Source organism: Typopeltis vanoorti, chromosome 19 (genome assembly GCF_054136105.1).
Source record: "Typopeltis vanoorti isolate ZY-2024b chromosome 19, IOZ_Tvanoo_1.0, whole genome shotgun sequence".
In the NCBI taxonomy this organism is placed as follows: Eukaryota; Metazoa; Arthropoda; class Arachnida; order Uropygi; family Thelyphonidae; genus Typopeltis; species Typopeltis vanoorti.
The window spans coordinates 22,332,383-22,355,116 of NC_143567.1; the positions used below are offsets into that span (position 1 = coordinate 22,332,383).

At 37.6% G+C, this 22,734-nt stretch overlaps 1 protein-coding gene across 2 annotated transcripts in view; it reads left to right on the forward strand.

Annotated features, from left to right (window-relative positions):
* Window positions 1–22,734, forward strand: part of LOC150095906 (uncharacterized) — a 271,111-nt gene that overhangs the window by 180,412 nt on the left and 67,965 nt on the right. For both annotated transcript variants that reach the window (XM_090409259.1, XM_090409260.1), the window contains exons 10-11: window positions 7,788–7,916; window positions 22,547–22,652. In XM_090409259.1, the coding sequence (XP_090265385.1) occupies window positions 7,788–7,916; window positions 22,547–22,652 (235 nt within the window). The remainder of the gene's footprint in view (window positions 1–7,787; window positions 7,917–22,546; window positions 22,653–22,734) is intronic.

A 22,734-nucleotide genomic window follows, 5' to 3' on the forward strand; every position in this document is an offset into this window, starting at 1 on the left:
AAGTCTCAGCTCTGGCAGGGTTCCAAGGAAGTGAAAAGAGTAAAAAAAAAAAAAAAAAGTTTTAGACTGCATACCCAAGGTCAGGAGGATAAACCAAGTTGGAATTAAGTGAATGAGTAGGGATATAAAGCGAGAGCTCAAAAAAAAAAGTCAGTTGTCAGGAATGAAATATAAAGAAAAAACATTGTGGAGGAAATATAAAGAAAAAAGTGATCAGCATACTCATGAGCAATATAATTTGCAAGCAACAAGCATGAATAGCATGGAAAGAAAGGCCAAACCAGACTATGAGAGAATTAGCTAAACAGGCCAAAGTAAACACAAGAGTTTTTTTCATTATATACAAGTAAGAGGAAAAATGACTATGGTAGAATGAATTTAAACAGTGCTCATGGTGGAAAAGTAATTGATACAAAAGAAATAATTGAGTTGCTGAGTGATCGTTTTGCAAAGATGTATCATCCAGGTGATTTTACAGTTGCTGATGTCACAAAGACACATATCATCATTGAGGTTGATATGTGTTGATATGAATGTGAACACAGCAGTGGGACTGGATGGCATATCAGCCCAGGTACTATGTAAATGTGCAAGAGAACTGGCATTGCCTGTGATGAAGTTGTTCAATCTAAGTCTCAGCTCTGGCAGGGTTCCAAGGAAGTGAAAAGAGGGGCTACAAGACACAGGTATCAAACTACAGACCAATTAATATATCTGAAGTGGTTATTAAAATATTGGAAAAGTTGATAAAAGGTAAAATACAACAGTGGGGGATAAGGATGTGATACTCTGTAGTGAGGAGCATGGCTTTGTAAAGGGTAGGTCCTATCTTAGTAACTTATTCACATTTTATAATAAAGTGACAGCAGAATTGGATAAAAATAATGGCTATCATGATACTGCTCGACTTTGCCAAGGCATTTGACAGAATGCCAAATGGAAAACTATTAAAAGAACTGAAGCAAATGAGAATAGATATGAAGCTAGTAGCATGGATAGCAAGGAGATGGCTGACAGACAGACACTATAGAGAGTAGTATATGGTGGAATGGAATCTAGGAGAATGATGGTGATTAGTGCAGTACTTCAGGGTTCAGTACTAGGACCACTACTCTTTAATTTGAATATCAGTGACATAGTTAAAGTTTTAAGAGGGGATATTTAGTTGTTTGCTGGTGATGCAAAACTGGGAAGAGCAATAGTTGATAAATGTGATGTAACTATCCTGCAGGATGATTTAAAAAATTGGCATTGTGGACAAAAGATAACGATTGTCAATTTAATGTTGCAAAATGTAAGATTATGCACTTAAGGTTGAAAAGATTGAATATGGTGTATCATATTGATAGTATTGGATTGCAGGAAATTGATGAGGTTAGGGACTTGGGGATAAGATAATGGTGAACAAAGAGTTGAATTTCAGAGGCCATATTGCAGAAGTTGGTAAAATAGCCCAAAGATTACTCTGATGTTGAAAAATGTACCAACAAGTAAAGATAGGGAAGTTATTATCCCTCTTTATAATGCTATGATTCAGACATATCTTGACTACTGCACACAGGTCAATTTATCTTTCAATTTATCCTTACAGGTGGAATACTCCCTGTAAGGATAAATTGAAGGTTTGTGGGTTGCAAAGTTTTTGTTGATAGGCAGAAAAGAGGCAATATGATAGAAACTTTTAAGATATTAAAGGGGTTTTATAAAATTGATGCAAGTGAAATTTTTCAATATATGACAAATAGTCAGAGAACTAGGGCATCTGTGAAAGTTGTGTAAGAGTGTGGTTAGTAGGGGTGTGTGGACCAGATTTTTTGCATGGAGAGTGGAATGGATTGCCAGAATTGGTTGAGTTCCCTGATGGTGAGTTCCCTGATGAGTTCCCTGATGGAGACAACTACCATGTTTGAGTGAAAGTTTAGTTTAATATAAACTAAACTTTTATTAACGAAACCAAAATCGTAGTTGTCTCCATAATTTTCCAAAATGTATTCTGATCACCGTGTAAGCCTCGAAGAGAGGTATGATAGGATTTGTGGTTTAGGTGTTGGAAAAATTGGTTAAAGGCAGAATTCAGAAATAGGGTCAGATATTGAGAACTTTTGTGTGGGTGAAGTTAGCAGTGATAGTCAGGATAGATCTTTTTGCTTGGAGAGAGCTGTTGAATAGGTTGAATGAATTCACATAATGACATGATATCATTAGGCTGCATAATTGGAGCTGTGCTGAAGAAAGTGATTTTTAATCGGTGAATAGTCTGATTTTCAGTGCTGAATTGTTTCTCTGGAATACGAGCACTTAAGTGGAGTACTTAAGTGGTTGTTTTTTTTTGAAGTTAGTTATTGTCGTGATATTGTGTATTTTGGTTACCGAGAAGACTGGGTCGGATGCATAACGGTGGAAGACAAGACGAAGCTAAGTTTTCATTACTGTATTTAGTTTTATTTCAATTTATTTAGTGTAATTAATGTTTTGTTTTGCTTGTAATTGTTTGTACTTTTCTTATTTATTTATACTCCCTAATACTTATTTAGCGTTTATTTTTGACACTAATTAGCGACACTATTTTGAATAATTAAAGATTACACTAGTAGTAGTCCCTCAGTAGTAACGAATGATGGTGGATTCAGCTGCAGTCGCAAATGGCATGTTGCCAAGTCCTCTGCCATTTAAGGACTCTATTATAAGCAATATAATAAGGGAGTTTGTGGCATGCAGTACTTGCGGCATGTATACGTTTCGGGAATTGGATATGTGGCTTGTGAGAGAGGGGGAGAAGGGTGCATAACGTGCAGGCAGTGGGAGGAAATAAATGCAGAAGATATCTCAATAACCGAACTTGTTGCTCCAGGAATGGGAAATGAATACCGGAAGATGAGTAGTGTGATAGGAGAGAATGAAGAAAAAATATGAACGAGAAAATAATAGTTGATAGTGTAGAAGGTGGGAGTGACTGTAAACGTTTAGGAGATGGTTTTGTTTGGGAAAGTAAATTTCGATTAAGAGTGACTGACCTACAGAGGGTGATAGAGGAGCTGAAAGAGGAGGTGGAATGTCTTGGGAGCAGTATGAAAGATGACATTAGGAGAATGGAAGAGATAAATGCAAGACAAATCAGAGTAGGAGAGAGAGAGAGTTTTGGGAATGATAGGAGAGGAGAGAATGGAATTGGATGTGGAAATGCAAATGGAGAGATTGGAAACAGTAGGAGAGAGGGAATGAGAGAGAGAGAGAGAGAAAGAGAGGTATTTGAGTACTAGAAGAGGAGGGAATGGAAACAGTAGGAGAGAGAGGTATGGGAATGCTAGAAGAAGAGAGAATGGAAACTGTAGAAGAGAGGGAATGCTAGAAGAGGAGAGAATGGAAACAGTACGACAGACGGAATGAGAGAGAGGTATGGGAGTGCTAGAAGAGGAGAGAATGGAAACAGTAGGAGAGACGGAATGAGAGAGGTATGGGAGTGCTAGAAGAGGAGAAAATGGAAACAGTAGAAGAGAGGGAATGAGAGAGAGGTCTGGGAATGAAAGAAGAGGAGAAAATTGAAACAATAGGAGAGATGGAATGGTAAGAGGTATAATGTATGGGGACTCAATGATCCTTGGTGTTCAAGATAGGATGCATGAGGAGTGTTTTCCAGGAGGAATGATAGAAAGTGTGGCTTTGGCAGTTAAGAGAGGTGAAAGGGTGGATGAGATGATTGTGATGGTGGGAACAAATGACTTGAGTGGTAATGTAAGTCGGGCAGCGAGAGATATGAGATTCTTGCTTGAGGTGGTATGAAAGAAGACACAGAGAGGAAAGATAGTGTGTGTGTTGCCTAGGTATGATAATGACGAGCTAAGCAGAAGGGCAGTAATATTGAATGACATAATAGCTAGAATGTATAACAAGAGAAGACTGGAATATGTGGATGCTTGGAGTGAGTTTGAGGACAGAGAGGAATTGTATGCGAGAGACTGCTTACATTTGAATGAGGAAAGAGACGTAGGCATATGGAGAGATTGCTGTTCTGAACAAGCCAGTGTGTCCCAGGGAAGATGGTAGCATGGGTGGCCTCTTTTTGTGAGAAGGGGGACGACATCAGCTAACACTGAGCCCAGTGGAATCTAGAGGGGACAATGCTGAGTATAGAAACAACGGCATTTATATGATAACAGGTCTATGGAATGAACCATATGAGAACAGGTTGAAGATTTGTGGGTTGCAGAAACTAGTTGATAGGCGGAGGAGGGGAGATATGATTGAGACATTCAAATTGCTAAAGGGATTCTATAGGATTAATTCAGAGGATATTTTTGAGATCAGGACTGGTGGTGGGAGAACTAGGGGACACCTATGGAAGCTGGGCAAGAGTGTGGTTAGCAGGGGTGTTAGAGCTGGGTTCTTTACTTTTAGAGTGGTAAATGAGTGGAATAAGCTGCCAGAGTCTGTTGTGGGTGCTATGACGGTGAACGAGTTCAAGACAAGGTATGATAGATACTGTGAGAATGTAATCGCATAGTTGTGTGGACATGATGTTTAGGGCCTCCCTCGATGAGTCTAAGGACTCCTGGAGTCGCCCGAAAAAATAATAATAATAATAAAAAAATAATATGTTTTATACTAATGCCAAGAGTATCCGGAATAAGGGAGAGGAATTGGTGGTGCAGATAGCATCAGCCTGGCCAAAAATTATTGGGATCACTGAGATGTGGTTGACAGAAGAATATATAATAACAGGAATAGAAATCGCTGGGTACAGCATTTTTCACCAGGATAGGAAGGGAAAGCATGGTGGTGGAGTACTGCTTATAATAAGTGATGACCTATGTCCTCTAGGATTGGAGACTTTGGAAGGCAGTGGCACTAATCATTTTGAAAGCATATGGTGTGAGGTAGAGGTGGGCAAGACTGGATATTTAGTGGGGTGTTGCTACAAACCCAGGAGCACAGAGGAGATGTTTAGACAGTTGAGTTTGGCAAGTGCAAGAAGAATGATTGTTATGGGAGATTTTAACTACAGTAGTATAAATTGGAGAGAGGAAGATGCATGTAGCAATAAGAGAATGGAATTTCTAGAATTCTTGAGGGACAAATGTCTTAGGCAACATGTAATAGAGCGAACAAGAGGTTCAAGAGTTTTGGATTTGGTTATGGCATCAGAAGAGCTGATAATAACTGAGATGACATCTCTCCCACCAGTTGGAGAGAGTGACCATATGGTTTTGACTTGGAAAATGAATAGACATGCAGGAGTATCAAAGAGACAGGAACGTATGTGGAATTATAAGGCAGGTGTTTATAATAGTCTAAGATGTCAACTTGGGGAAGTTTCATGGAGGGAGGAATTGGAAGGCCAGGATATCATTAGTGCATGGGAAATTATGAAAGAATATTTGTTAGCAGCAATGGTAAGTTGTATACCACGAGTGAACAAGAGGACACAATTTGGAGTAAAGATGATGACAAACAATATTAAAACAAGAATTGCATGCGAAAAAGAGGCTATGGAAGAGATATAAGGATACAGGTGAAGAGAAGATGCATGAAGAGTATAAGACACAGGCTAGAGGAGTGACTAGCATGGTAAGGAAGACGAAACTGGAATATGAGAGGAGATTGGACCTAAGATCCAAAGAAAATTCTAGGAAATTTTTTACATATATGGCTATTAGAGTTGAAACGACTGCGGATGAATGATATTGCGGGATAAAAATGGGAATAGAGTGACTGATGCAGAGAACATAGTGAAATTGTTCAGTGAACACTTTATTAGTGTATCATCCTGGAGGAGATGGTTTTAATGCTAGAGGGATAGGGCAGGTTCGAGGTTTAGAGGTACAGGCGGAGAGTGTGTTTCAAATACTGAGTACTCTGGATGTCAGTATAGCTGTGGGACTGAATGGTATTTCACCACGAGTTTTGAGAGAATGTGCTAGGGAACTGACAGTGCTTTTGACCTGGTTTTTCAATGAAAGTCTGGCTGCAGGAAAGGTGCCCATGTCTGGCATATTGTTTAAGAAATATGCTGGCCTTTTATGATAAAGTTACAAGAGTATTAGATGAGGGAATGGTATATACTGCCATTTTCTTAGACTTAGCGAAGGCATTTGACAGCGTGCCACGTGATAAGCTGATATTTAAGTTGCAGCACATGGGTCTGGATATCAGATTAGTCAAATGGATTCAGGATTGGCTGTCCGATAGGTATCAGAGAGTTGTGTATGGTTGGGGCAGTTTCAAAGAAGCAGAGGGTTACAAGTGGGGTCCCACAGGGCTCAGTACTAGGACCTATATTATTTAACCTTTATATCAATGATATTGTCAGTGGATTGCAAGGGGATATTCAGTTGTTTGCAGATGATGCAAAGCTAGGAAGGATTATTAGTAATAGTGCAGATGTGGAAGCCCTTCAAGAGGATATGAATAAGCTAGATAGATAGGCAAATGAATTGGGGGGGGGTATCGTTTTAATGCAGAAAAATGTAAGGTCTTGAGGTTTGGGAAACATTGATGGGACACTGCATACTCTATGGGAGGAGTTATACTGGAGAAAGTAGGGGAGACAAGAGATCTGGGGTTGATGATTGATAGAAACCTGAAATTTAGTGGGACATATTGCAAAGGTGGTGAAGGTAATACAGAGGCTTGCTATAATAAATTTAGTTTAATCCTTTATCCAAGTGTGAGCAAAGTAAGTTTGTGCCTGAAAATATCTTCATGACTGATGTAAGGTAGTACAACACCGGGCAACCCGTAACAAAGGTGGAGCAAGCTAACATCACTCCTATCTCAGTATCTCCCATAATGCAAAACACATCTCCTTGTGGATAATTATAATGTTATGCATTAAGGGAATCCGCAAGGAGATGTGTTTTGCATTATGGGATGCAAAACACAATTTGCTCACACTTGAATAAAGGATTAAACTAAATTTATTGTAGTCCAACCTGAAAAATAAACTTTCTACAGAGGATTGCTGCAATGATAAGGACGCTGACCTGCAGAGATAAAACCGTTATCATTCCGTTGTATAAGACCCTGATCAGACCACACTTGGACTATTAATTAATCAGATTTGGTCCCCAGGATTTGAAGGGGATAAATTAGCTGTGGAAAGGGTACAAAGGCAGATAACAAAGTTGGTTTCACGACTGTACAATGATAGTTATGAGGATTGGCTGAGTTTGGTGGATAGAAGGAGAGGTGGACTGTAGAGTTTGGTGGATAGAAGGAGAGGTGATATGATTGAGACTTTTAAAATGTTGAGAGGTGGTTACAGGGTTGACACTGGGGAGTTCTTTCGCTTGATTGAACAGCGGGAAGAAGTGATGACAAGAGGCCATCCCTGGAAGTTACGAAAGGAAACTGTGAACATGAGGGTGAGGAGTGGTTTCTTTGCATAAAGGTGGTTGAACCATGGAATGCATTGCCTGGCCTGATGGAGTGGTGAGAGCGAGAACTGTCAATGAGTTTAAGGAGTGGTATGATAGTCTTTGTGTTTCTCAGGGTGGACCTCCCCTCGATGAGTCTTGATAGACTTTGTGTTTCTTAGGAAGGGACCTCCCATGATGAGTCTTTTGACTCCATGGAGGCCTGAATAATAATAATAATGTTACTCTGTTGTTGTTGTGACTTTATTAGTGAATGAGTTTCCAAGAAGTATTATTATCGATATTTTTTGAACAATCTCTTACAATTACTCTTTAGACTCCATGGAGAAAGCAAGAAATAATAATTATAAATTTTCTACATGTTTGCAAATAAGTTAGATTAGAACATTATTATAGTATATTTTTTATATATAGGATGCACTTGATGAACTGCGAAACCAGTACAAAGAAAAGCAGAAATCTAAGGGTAAGAAACAATCGTCTAGTCAGATGCTGAAGGGTATTATGAATGTTCTAATGAAAAAGAAAAGTTCTTATTCAAAAGTAAGTTAACTGATTTTCATATTATTATTTTTTTTTTGTGTGAAACATTTCAGCTACTTAGGCACGATTTTTACTGAAGATGGTAAATTAAATATAGAAATAGACAACAGAATCAGCAAAGCTGGTATGGTAGGAAGTCAACTGAATAAATTCATATGGAATAAGAGAGAAATTAGTCGGAACACTAAATTAGCTGTATACAAGACAGTGTTCAAACCAGTTTTAACTTATGGATCTGAGAGCTGGGTCATAAGTAAAACACTTGACCAAAGACTAGAGACCGCAGATATGAGAGTCCTGAGAAAGATTATAGGCATGAACAGATGGCATCAATGGCAATATCATATTAAAAACGAGGATATTTAAAGTACTTGACATTGTCAACATCCAGGAATGCATTAGCAGAGCTAATCTCAGGTGGCATGGTCATTTAAACAGAATGGGTGAAGAAAGATTAGCAAAACAAGTGTTCTCTACCAGGTTGGCAGCAAAACGACCCAGAGGAAGACCAGGATATAGGTGGATTGATATGGTACAAAGTGCCTTAGATGATAGAAATATAAGTTCTGATAATGTTGGAGTCTTGACAAGTAACAGACTGATTTGGAGGAAAATTGTAGATAGGAAGTTAGTAATGATGTAATTTTTTTCATGTAATACTATCATATCCTGTACACCCCTTGAGGGTACATGGCAGGAATTTGATGATGATGATGATGATTTATTATTTTTTTATTAGCTATTGCATTCCATGGTCCATCCACCCTCCATGCAAACAACCCACTCCACATCCTCTTGCTCACCACTTCCATTTGTAACTTTCAGGGATGGCTCCTCGTTCTACCATATGAAGAACTCTTCAGTACCAACATTGTAAATACCTCTCAATAGTTTAAATTTCTCAATCATATATCCATCTTCTATCTACCAAACTCTGTAGTATACATGCCCTCAGTCTGTTTTCATAGCTAACATTGTATAGTCCTAATATTATTTTTATTATCCACCTGTGCACCCTCTCTAAGGTTAGTTTATCCCCTTCAAATCGAGATGTCCTCTGATCAGGGATTTATACAATGGAATCACCACTTTTCTATCTCTGCTGGTCAGTGTACTTCTCAATATTGTAGCAATCTCTGATTTACCTTCATCACCTTTGCGATATGTATCCTAAATTTAAGTATCTATTAGTCATCACTCCTAGGTCCTTTGCTTCCTCTAGTACAGTTCCTCCAACAGAGTTTCCAACCTTCTATCTATAGATGCTAAATTTCAAGACTTTACATTTAGTTGCATTACACTGAAAACCCTCTTCCATTTGCTCATCTGTCCAGGTTATTCTAATCCTTCTTCCCAGCTTCACGTCATCTGCTGTTGCTGTTGATTGTTTTATGGTTTATTGGTGCAAGGACAGCAAAGGTCCCATAGTGAGGATTACAGGAGTACACAAGGTCACAAGGTATTAATAGTCAGAGATAGTTTAGTAAATAATATGTAAATACAAAAATGAAGTTAAGCAATTTGGTTTTTACATATAAATAAAATTTATAATCAAATGTGTTTGTATAAATTAATTCTTTGTAAAAATTCAAAAACATCATGCAGTTTGACTGAGTCTAACATCTCTCTGATTGTGTATGGCTCGACTAGATAGATAAAAATTTCATTTCTGTCTTGTGTGACGTGCTGCACTCCACCAGAATATGATAAATGGTAAGATGCATGTTGCATTTTTCACACATAGGTGGTTCATCAGTCCTCAGTAAATAAGAATGTGTGAGATGACTGTGACCTATGCAGAGCCTAGCAAGAACAATAGTCAGTTCTACATTGACTAGACTGTCAATGCTTAATTTCAGGCCTAATATCATATAATTTGTTTGTTCTCACTGCGCTTCCTGTCACTGGGCAATTAGCGTTGATCTTATAAGCTGTCCGTAGTCTGTATATGGTACTGTTAAACAGCACATGGGGAAAAGTATGAACTGATCCAGCAGCTGCAACTGCAGTCTCATTTTCCTTAATTCCAATGTGGCTGAGAATTCAGATTATACACAGGAGAGGAGATAGCCTGTAAAGAACTCAATGAGTCTGTAAAAATTACACATTTTTGGTAGTGGTTTTCCTTTATATGCACAAGTGCGAACTGAATGGCATGCAACACTGCTATAAAATTACCTTAATTCAGGTGGAATCTGGTTGGAGATAATAATGTCAGGAAACACATCAGTAGCACAGCCAGCAGAGGTGTCAGTTCTTGAGCCATCAGTATAGATAGGCAAGAAATCAGGGTGGGCTACTCTGTGTGCATTAACAACTGCAGGCAGACAAATAATGGAGTATGAAACTTCTGTAGTTGACAAAGTGAGAGGTTGCAGGATGGAGTGCAAATCTGCCATGCAGGGATGCTGTTATGTTTGGTGCAGGCAATGTTGTTAACATTCATGCCAACAGCTTGCATAAGCTCTTTAACATGCATGCCAAAAGGGTGTTGTGTTGTTTTTTGTCTTAACTATAATTTCTAATAGTTCTTTTGTGCTTACTAAGATTTACTCTGAATTAGTTTTCTGGGGTGCTTTCCCTTTTTGAATTCTGACAAAATTTCATTTGTTAGAGCTGCACCAGTCAGAACCTAGGAACAGAAACTTCTTGTCCTGAAAAAGTTCACCAGAACTAACATGTTATCTAATCCAACTAATGGAGTTTAGTTAACATTAGAGATCGTGAAATACAGTCATGTCCAATCTATTCTTAACTCCCTTGGTATTCCCTTATTGCATAGGTCCGTAATTTTACAAGTGGTAAGTCAGTCTCGTGCTCAGACAACTCTCAGGTATATATTAACAAAACACATTTATTAATGGCTAAATGAGACTACATTAAGATTACACATATCAAGGATAAAAAACATAATTTCATTACCCAGTTGTCAGCTATGCAAGTGAGGAAATCAACTTCCCCCCTTCAATCTAAATTACCAAAAAGAGGTCACTACTAAGTTTAAAACATCTCAATTTATCAACATTATATCACATTTTAACTGAATAAGCAATATTCAACTTTACAAGTGCACTATCCACATCTTATGTGTGAGTTAAGCTCACACGCAACACAATTAACTTATCAATTTGTTCAACTAATCGTTCAGATGTGATATTTCCTCTGTACTAGTTAGGAATTGCACAATGTTCAGTTCTCAGACTATCAGTCCAAACAGACACTAGGATGCTGACCACAAATTTGCATTAGGATTCCTCTCTTCTTAGATAGAATCAGATTCGTTCTTTCCTCTATGATTAACTATTATACAAGAAGAAATAAAGTAGAGAAGTTACCATCAGTCTTTACGATATCACGAATCTAAGGTTGCTGCCACGTGGTCACTATGAAAATAGCCAGGCTTCTTTGCTAATCATTCGGTCATCTCATTGGTCATTGTGGTTCACGTGACTCTTCTTCAAAGGAGATCCATTGCCATCTTACATTGGTACTGGTTTTACCAATGGCTCAATCTGGAATTCTGCCATCATCTTGCAGGTAGCCTTGTCCGACTCGAGTCGATCAGCAATGGGAAAAAGGTTGCAGGTCACCGGCACCAGGCATCCCTCCAGTCCTCAGCCACGCTGGCCCATATGAGGAAAGACACAGGAACAAAAAAAATCGAGAGAAAGAGTTCAAATCACTCGCAAGCACCTTTTATCCTGTTTTCCAGCGCTCTCTATCAGCACTTCAATCGTACTCATGACTCCTTCCCATTCATTCTCTGGGGTGACGTTGCCTCTCTTCTTTTCGTCGAGCACTGCTTTCAAGGAAGAGTTGTTATGTTCGCTTTCCATGAACGCTCACTCATCATACGTTACGTCATCAAGTGGTGGTACGGTCAGGTGTAGCCTTTGGACTTTCGTTAACAGGTGGATGTACAGCGCTTGTCTTCACATAGTATAAATTTATGTTCATGTTTCAACAAATATATTTCTATCTTAGATATACAAATTAACACATATCATAATTTAGCATCAAAGTTTCTTTACAGCTCATTCCAATCTAGACATTTCACGTTTCTTAATTTTCATTATCTTCAAACTAGGATGTGACATGTTCTTTTATATAAAATGTGTTTACCTCTTTTTTTTTCTTTTTTTTGAGAGTACAAGTATATTCCTGCATAACTTTGTTTTTCTTGTTAGATCTTAGAAGAATGGCTCTAAATTTTGATAGAGTCCTTATTCTAGGTCTAACAGTGTATGGCAGTCTGATGTGTGTGATATTGAGCTTCCCAATACAGAGAAAAGAGACTAGTCCACATAGGATGCACTGAAAGAAACTTTATTTTTAGGGTATAATTAACTTAGGGCATAGTAGACTTTGATTAGGCAATGTGCAAAACACGCCAGTAGCTATCCATATATAGCCTGATGATGGATGGGATCCAATCATTGCAGGTTATTCTGCCTTGCAGGACCCATAATCCAGCTTTGCACAAATAAGTGCACAATAAAAATGAAGCAATGAAGATCTATCTGCATGCCATTCAGTAGAGGGCAGTATGAAGAAGTTCAACTTTCTTGTGCTTTTCTTTTAGTTAATGAATGTGTACAAAGAATGTAAGTTTTCACTTGGCTTGGGACTCAGTTCTTTAACTGAATCCCAAGCCAAGTTCTTGGGACTCAGTTAAAGATGAGTCCCAAGAACTTGGCTTCTGTTTCTACTGGAAAAAGTTTGTCCCATTCTTAATTCAGGATCTGGGTGATGAACGCATTTTTGACAGGAGTGTACACCAACACGTTTTGGCTGAAAACTTGAACCCATAATGAGAGATATGAGCAATTGCTGGCAGAGGCTGTCTTTCAATTACCCTCATGTTATGAGAGAGACAGTAAATTGTGAAGTCATCAACATATTATTATTATTATGTCACACCTCCAGGAAATCCCAAGACTCATTGAGGAAGGGCACCTATTCCACAACTCTCAGCCTCCACCACTGAAATTCACCAACTACAACTATGCCAGTGCCATCTACCACCCGTCACCACCACTAATATTTTCACAGACAATCACAAACATCCATGCCCATGGTGGGATTCGAACCCACAGCCTTTTGGCTGGAGAACAGATACGCTAACCACTTGGCCAACCAGGCAAGGAAACAGTTCAGTGATTGAGTTAACTTTGATACCAAAAAATGTCACACTAGACTTGTGTGCCTTGGGGATGTTCTTGATGATATGACTGAGACAGTGTATTTTGCACTCTGACTTGGAAAACTAGCTGGTTTTTAATAAATACTGGACGGTGTCCTCTGAGACCAAGGTTATAAAGGTCTTTTGATATGCCATATATCTAGGCTGTGTCATAAGCTTTTTTCAATGTTTTCAGATGTTCTTGCTCAGAAATGCATTTCTTTTATTTCTAAATGGACCAAATGGTCCAAAGTTAAACATTATCTACAAAAGCCACATTGCATATTGGAGAGAAGATTGTTGCTTTCTAAATACGAGAAGCCTAGCAATAACCATCTTCTCCAGTATGTTACAAAGGCAGCTGATCAGAGCAATAGGATGATAATTATTTGCTTGTGTAGGATCCTTTGCTTGTTTTAGGATAGCATTGACAACTGACTTATGACCAGAATACAGAAACTCTTCTTCTGCAAGTATTCTGTATTGTATATTAAGAGAACGAGATCTATAGAAGATGATGGCAGGTATTTTATCATCTCATAATGGATATTGCCAGCCTGGTTGGCCAAGTGGTTAGCAAATCCACTCTCCGGCCAAAAGGCTGTGGGTTTGAATCCCACCATGGGCATGAATGTTTGTGATTGTCTGTGAAAATAGTAGTGGTTGGCGGTAGATGGCATTGGTGTAGTTGCAGCTTTAAGTTCGTGGATTGAGTGATGGAGACAGAGTTGTAGAATAGGTGCCCTCAATCGATGAGTCCTTGGACTTCCTGGAGGTGTCAAGTAATAATAATAATATCATCAGAGCCCACTATACTAGGGTGAGATAGGAGAAGAGCTTTTTAGTTTCTCTTTAACAAGTTCCACTATTTCTCATGTTCTTTCAATATTAAAAATTCAGGAGAATATGAAGCTATTGCTGAGATCCAATAATATCCAATCCAGTGGATATTGTTAGGCTAGTGCACTGAATTGGAGACTGGCTATCTAATGAACAAGTTGTGCATGGGAGAGCAATATCCCAGAAGAGGAAAGTCATGAGTGATGGGCCTTGGGAATCTGTTTTAGGACCATTGCTGTTTAACCTGTATGCTAATGATATTAGGGAAGATTTCACCTGGGATATACATCTGTTTGCAGATAATTCAAAGTTGTGATGGACTATGAGGAGTAGAGCAGATGTTGTGGCCTTACAACAAGACTTGAATAGACTGAGTGAATGGGCATGGGAGCGGGAATGCCAATTCAAGGTTGCGAAATGTAAAGTTTAAAAATTTGGAAAATAAAGATGGGATGTAGAATTTGCTCTTTTTGGGGATATATTGTTGAAGTTAGAGGAAATGAAAGATAAGGATCTAAAATTTAGAGGACATATTGGTAATATTGTGAGAACAACACAATAAATGATGCAGAGCATACTGACTTATAGAAGCAAGGGGATTCAGGTTCCATTGTATAAAGCCCTGATTAGGCCGCATATGGACTGCTGTGCACAGATTGGTCAGCTGGTTTTCAAGAGGATGAAGAGATGTTGGAGTGGGTTCAGAGGCAATTGACTAAAATTGCTTTTTATCTGTGGAATATTGAATACGAAGAAAGGTTGAGACAATGCAGTTTGCAGTCTTGTGGATAGAAGTAATAGGAGTGATATGATAGAGACATACAAGTTGGTAAGGATTTGTTATAGGATAAACATTGAAGAGGTTTTTCATAAAATTGGTTGGAGATTGGGGGAGAACAAGCAGTCATTCCTGGAAGCTGTATAAGGAAGATGGGAGCAAGCGAGTGAGAAGCTGGTTTTTTGCTTGGAAAGTAGTGAATGATTGGAATGGAATGCATTGCCTGAGAGCATGGTGTTTGCAGAGAATTTGAGTGTGTTTAAGGCATGCTAGGATCAGCTGTGTATGACAAAAGGGACCTCATAGATGAGTCTGTGATTCCATGGGGTCCTAGGATGATAATAATAACATTGATAATAGCTAGAATTTGGGAAAGGGAAGACCCCTTAGCTGTTCCCTTTATCTGTATGTACAGTTTGTTCTAGCAGCTATCCTGAATGAATTGCACTCAGATAATTTTAAAATATCAGATGGAAAGTCATGAATTAATTCAATCATATCTGTCAGAGGGATATTTGTAAAGAGTGAAACAACATAAAATCTTACTATATTTGTTGGTTGTAAGAATAATCCTGAAATTTTATTAAATCTGTTGAATTTTTTTACAAAGGAAGCAGCGTTTTCAGTATATGCAAAGAGATTGAAGTCTAATTTTACTTTATTACAGATTTTCATTGAAAGAAAGAACAGTTTATTATCAGAACTACCTTTATCTCTAATGGTATAATGCAAAAACTATTGATAAAACAAACAATTAAATACAGGAGTCAGTGGAACAAAACCAAAGTGTTACAAAAAGTTATTTTCTCCTGGAAAGCTGTGAAGCACACTTCACTACCCAAACCTGAATAAAAGTGGTTGCATAAAACTATCTGTTTTTAGAATGTTGGATCCTACTTTTCTCAATCTATACATTGGATCTGACATGATTATTATTACGATGTTCTTAACTAATTGATAAGTTGTAAGTTGATTTCTAATTCAAATATAAAGAAAATTTATATTTAAAGACTGCGCCACTTTATATCTGAATTAGTTCAAGAATTGAAGATAAACCAACTCTCAACTACCCCTCCTTTATATGTTGATATTATATATACTGGCCGAGAATATTTAACATACTTAATTTACCCACTTTGGTTCGAATATTTTATGAATGGTGCAGTAAAAGAGATTCAGGCAAAATACAACTTTTGATTAACATAAACAAACATTTAATTTTAAAATCACAAATTTTACACTTAAGATCAAATCACTAATTACGTTATTATAAACACTTCAGCCTTTCTGATAATACTGTCATACAAACTCAGACAATGGTAAATTTGTTATCTCTAATACAGTCTTCTCACAGTTCTTTAAGTTCCAAATACAATAAAATCGCAGTAATACCACTTTACAAGCAAACACTTTTAAATTTACACTTCAGCTAATCTTCGCAATAGTTACTGTTAACATAAGGAAATTCTAGGATGAAACACACTCGCATCTCTGCATAGGAATATTAATGATTGGAATGTTCTTACCGATAACCTTCTTCCTTCATCAACTTACACACAAACACTTTTTATAACTGTAAACATTTTTAACAATAAACGGCACTCATTAAAATAAATCTTCTAAGCAATAACTGAATTAATTCACGGTCACAATACACATAATCAGACATTCTTGCATGAAGCACTACTGATCACTCATGAATTAAGGCAATACACAATAATTCTTAACTTGAGGTTTTATATGCACAGTTGTTCATTCCTCCGGCATTCAATTAATTCTTTAGGCACTATAATTCTAAACACAGCTAAGTAAACTTCAACTTTTCAGCCTCTACTACTCTCTAGTAACTTTGTGCTTTGCTTCAAGGTTCCCTATGTCCTTGAAAGGTCGGCACTGAAAATAAATCTCGACTCAAGTATCGCTAGTCTATATAATAGTCTCTCAGCTGTTTTCCATAGCTATAATTGTTATTCTACAACTTATTAGCTAACTGCTTCTCGACTAGTAGACTTAAATTAGCTGCTTGATGAACTTGCCGACTCTCTAATATCGCACTCTGATTCCCCGAATGCTGAATACTCCGATTCCAACTGAATGCAATCTCTCTCTCTAATAAATCTCTAATAAATAATTTCAGCGTTCTTCCTTCCCGCCTAAATTGTTCACGTGCTCTCTTTAACTAAAATTCTTTCCAGTCTTTCAGCTTTCTCCCTCACGCCTTGTTCCAAACTCGCGCTCGCTTACTTACATACGTCTCCATGACAACCAAACAAAATATAATAAAATTGAGCTATTGCATAACGTTAAACTTCTACAAGTAGGAATAAATAGAGAATATTTACATTTCAATTAATGTGCAGTTAAATTATCAAATACAAGTTCTTATAATATTAACATAGTAATAATTAAAATAGCTTAATAATATTTAATACAGTCTTTTCATTATTAATAAATATATATCTTTGATTAAATAATTAGATATTACACAAAATTAAAGTAGTTATATGAATATTAAATTGTAAAATAAGTTGTTTACATTAAATAATATTTACAAGTCTAGCCTTTGTGATGGAAGATCATGTTGGATTCTGAAGCAAATAATAATTACTCTAATCTCTACATAATCAGAATCCACAGGAAGTTATAAGGACTAATACTCACCATTCGTGTTTTCCTTAATTTGTAATTAAATTTTTGTTTATATTTAAAAACAATTTATTAACTAAATTATTTTATTATAATTTATTTCAATATCTATTAAACCAGATGGAGCTATTCTCCTGCAGAAGATAGTGCACATAATATCACGTGATTTCAATTGAATTGATGTTCTCTTTTTTGTGTTTTCCTATATTTTATTGACAGTGCTATGAAACTTAGCCAAAAAATTTCACAAATAAAGACATTTAAATTAACATATAAGTGATTCTGATAATTCATTCATTCATTTCATATGGTGATTCACCGGCCGTGAGCCCCTTTGACGGGGAGTACAGCACAACCTCAATCCCCCCCCCCTATTTTTATCCGGGCTCAGGAACGGCATAGCTAACAATTCAGACCTATGGCTGGAAGGATTGTCTTAAGTATTCCTGACTGTATCCATGTGTTTCACAGGGCCAGTTTGCCTGCTCACGAGTTGAAAAATTCCAAATAAACGGGTAAAAATTCTGCTGTCCATGCCCAAGACCAGCTAACTTGGCTATGGCTGAGGAAGATCCTTAGGCTCCTCACGTTGTCGACGGGAATCGAACCTAGGACACTCCTTCTCCAGGCATATGGTTACTAAACTCATAGCCCTTAGGCTAACTGAGGCATTCTGATAATAATATTTTATGATGAATTCTTCCTCTTATATCTCAATTTTTAGAACATCTTATCTTTTGGCACTGATATTCACTACATGCGCTATTTTCTGCCCTCTTGCAGCGATGTCATTGCTCGTCACTTTGTCTTAAAATTGAGATTTTTTTAAAAGCATTTCACTAATTGCCACATAGAAATTATTATTATTATTCAGGCTTCCATGGAGTCAAGCGACTCATCCTGGAAGATGCTTCTTAGGAAACACAAAGTCTATCATACCACTCCTTGCACTCATTGATCTTGCTCTCACCACCCTCTCAGGCAATGCATTCCACTGTTCAACCACCCTCCAAAGAAACCACTCCTCAGTTCTTGCTCACAGCTTCCTTTCGTAACTTCCAGGGATGGCCCATTATCATTGCTCCTCCTAGCTGTTCCACCAAGCGAAAGAACTTCCCAATGTTCACCCTGTAACTGCCTCTCAACAGTTTAAAAGTTTTGATCGTATCACCTCTCCTTCTTCTATTCACCAAACTCTGCAGTCCACATTCCCTCAGCCAATCCTCATAATTAACATTGTACAGTCCTGAAACCATCTTAGTTATCTACCTCTGTACCCTTTCCACAGTTAATTTATCCCCAGAAAATCCTGGGGACCAAATTTGAGAACAATAGTCCAAGTGTGGTCCGATCAGGGTCTTATACAACGGGATGATAACTGCTTTATCTCTGCATCAATCCTCTGGGTTACCTTCACCACCTTTGCAATATGCTCCCTGAATTCCAGTTTTCTATCAATCATCAGCCCCAGATCTCTTGTCTCCCCTACTTCCTCCAGTACTGCTCCTCCAATCGAGTATGCAGCCTCTCATCAATGGATCCCAAATTTCAAGACTTTACATTTTGCTGCATTAAGCTGACATCCTCATTCATTTACCCATCTGTCTAGTTTATTCAAATCTTCTTGCAGAGCTTCCACATCTGCACTATTACTGATAACCCTTCCCAGCTTCACATCATCCCCAAACAACTGAATATTCCCTTGCAATCCATTTACAATGTCGTTAATATGAAGGTTGAACAATACAGGTCCCAGTACTGAGCCCTGTGGAACTCCACTTGTAACTTTCTGCTTCCTTGATATCGCCCCACCATACAAAACATTTTTATCCTGCAAGTCATTCTTCCACAATCATTTCTCCTCCTACTAGCCACATAGCTAAAAAATTCCCTAGGATTTTCTTTGGATCTTAGTGCCAATCTCTTCTCATATTCTAGTTTTGCCTTCCTCACCATACTAGTCCCTCTCCTGGCCTGTGTTTTATATTCTTCATGCATCTGCTCTCCATCCCACTCCTTATATCTCTTCCATAATCTCTTTTTCACTTGCAGTTCCTGTTTGATGTTGTTTGTCATCCACTTTACACCAAATTGTGTTTTCTTCACTCGTGGAATACAGTTTACTATTGCTTCTAACAAATATTCCTTCACAATTTCCCAAGCTAATGATATCCCGGCCTTCCAATTCCGCCCATCATGGAACTGCCCCAAGTTGATATCTAAGACTATTATAATCACCTGCCTTATAATTCCACATACATTCCCTTTTCTTTGATACTCCTGCATGTGTAATCATCTTCCAAGTCAGAACCACATGGTCACTCTCTCTCTCCAACTAGTGGGAGAGATGTCATCTAAGTTATAATCAGCGCTTATGACGCTATGACCAAATCCAAAACTCTTGAACCTCTTGTTCCCTAAGATATTTGTTCCTCAAGAATTCTAAAAATTCCGTTCCCTTATTACTATATGCATTTTCATCTTCCCAGCATACACTGCTGTAGTTAAAATCTCTCATAACAATCATTCTTCTTACACTTGCCAAGCTCAACTGCCTAAACATCTCCTGCTCCCCACCTTCTGTGCTTCTTGGTTTGTAGCAACACCCTGCTAAATATCCTGTCTTGGCCATTTCTATCTCACACCATTTGCTTTCAAAACCATTAGTGTCACTGTCTTCCAAAGTCTCCACTCTTAGAGGACATGAGTCATCACTTATCATAAGCAGTACTCCATCACATGTTTTCCTTTCATATCCTGCCAAAAAATGCTGTACCCTGCCACTTCAATTCCTGTTATATCATGTTCCCTAGACCACGTCTCCGAGATCCCAATATGATTTATCAGAGCCACCAATTCATCTCCTTTATTTTGGATACTTCTGACATTAGTATAAAGCATAAAGATGTCACTGCTTCTATACCTATCGTTATCTCCTCTAGACCCCACTGGACTCAGTGTTACCTGATGTTGTATTTGGTATACAAGTTGAGTTGAGAGGAATAAGGATGGATAACTGATTAAGCAGGTTATTATGCAGGTGGATGGGGGGGGGGGGATTCAGAAAAGGAAAGTAAATAATGGCATAATAAGTTTAGTTTAATCCTTTATCCAAGTGTGAGCAAACAAAGTTTGCGCCTGAAAGTATCTTCATGACTGGGGTAAGGTGGTACAACACTGGGAAACTCGTTGCAAAGGTGGAGAAAGATCTCATCACTCTTATCTCAGTATCTCCCATAATGCAAAGCACATCTCCTTGCAGATATGTGTAATGCTATGCATTAAGGCAATGGCCACTACCCATATCGGTTTCGACCTTTATTGAGGTCTTGTCAGTGGGAGCCAGGCCCAGTAGTAGAGACACCAAGGCAGAAGCAGTGAGAGGTCATCCCAACCTTATTATTAAATTACTCTGGATTCAGAGAAAGATGTTGAGAGTTTTGTTTTTCACTTGGTTAGACTATAATAAATTTAGTTTAATCCTTTATCCAAGTGTGAGCAAATAATGGCATGTTGGAATATTCTTTTACTTCACTTTATTTATTGGCCCACTGCTACCAACTATTCATCTTATTCATTAATGATATTTAATGGGTGGGGATCGACAGTGTATATTCACATTTTTTATGATCCCCACCTATGAAAGGCTGTGAGTGTATAGTACATTAGTAGCATGAGTAGGCTAATTAGATTTTTTTTTTTGTATTTTATCTATTTATTTATTTTTTATATTTTTTCTTTTTTTTATATGATCAGAAATCTTGCTCCCAATACCAAAAATGGAACTTCTTTTTAAGTCATGTCAGGCTTCCCATACAAAGGGTGATGGTCTCACATTAGGCAGTGATATTCATTCCTCATCCAATGAAAATACAAACTTCCATGGCAGGATTTGAAACTCTCCCACCAGCATGTTGGTTGGAGAGTGAGAAATTTATGACTAAGCTAACAAAGCCATTGTTGTCGATGATGTTTGGAAAAGTTATGAGGAGTAATGATGCTGTCAAATTCCTACAGGTTCCTACATACTTTTAGCTTTGAAGATGAGTGAGATCAGACAAAGAAATGCGATCTGAACATTGAGTTATCCAGATATGATTAATTAATGCTCAGCACATTGCTGCTGTGATAAGAAGAACAAATAAAGAATTTGGACTTCTGTGTACAGAGTTAGTTTCTATAATGAGGTAGAAACCATGGAAACTCTCCATCACATAGAAGTAACTAAGACACTACCATGACCTGGGATGTCATTCACGGGAAGATATTAAGGAAATGCAAATTGGAGAATTTATTGGGTAATCAGAAAAGATGATAATGATCATAACAGACTTTTGGTGAAAGGATTTTATAGATATGGTGAAAGGGACAAAGGACTAAGAGGATTTTTTTTTTTTACATGAAGAGTGGTATATGATACTTGGCCAAAGTCTTTTATGAATGCTAAGAATGTGAATGAATTTAATATGTGATATTATGAGATATTGCTGGTTGTTTGAGATATTCCATGATGAGTCTTGCCTACATGGTATTCTGTTAGTAGTAATAATAATATTCCGTTATAAAATTATGCTATTAGTTTGGTCACATGACTGAAGTTGCTGTTTTACTGCTCATAAGTTCAAGGTTTTTGAATTTTGGAGTGGAGATGTGTGTTAGTATCATGTTGGTAGAGTTTTAAATCTGAGGCGTACTTGACAGAGACATGAATTCCAAAGGCATGTTGCAAGAGATGTACATATTTCAGAGCATATTATAAATTAAAGATCCAGATATGATTAATCAGACATATTAGGATTCTGCAAATGTTGGTAGAACATTTGCAGAATTTCTGCCTATTAACTAAACTCTGCAAATTGCAGACTTTAGTTGATAGGCAGAGAAATGAGATATAACCAATACATTGCCTCTTTGGTGAAGGGCTTTTATTAAATTAAGATGGCAGAATCACACTTAAAATAGATGGAACAAGAAATCATTCCTGAATGTTGTATAAGAGAATTGTGACCTAGAGAATGGGAAGTTTTGGAAGTTTTTAGATGGTGAGATACTGCATTAGGGGAATATTTTATGAATATGAAGAGTTATTATTGCTGCTATGAATAAGATATATTGGAATGAGGCTATTGAAACTACAGGAGTGTGTTAATAATAAAAATAATTATTACTTCTATTCATTTTTAGATGTCCTCTCCTACAGAAAAATATCATCATATGAAAACGGATAAGCATTCTCCAAAGGAGGTTAATAGGCCTTCCAGCACTTTTAGTACTGCATCTAGCAGTTCCAGTAAGTATTGATGGACATAACAAGCCAGTTGTCTGTATGTCAATAATTTTGTGATAGTTATTGTTCACATTCTACACAGTTC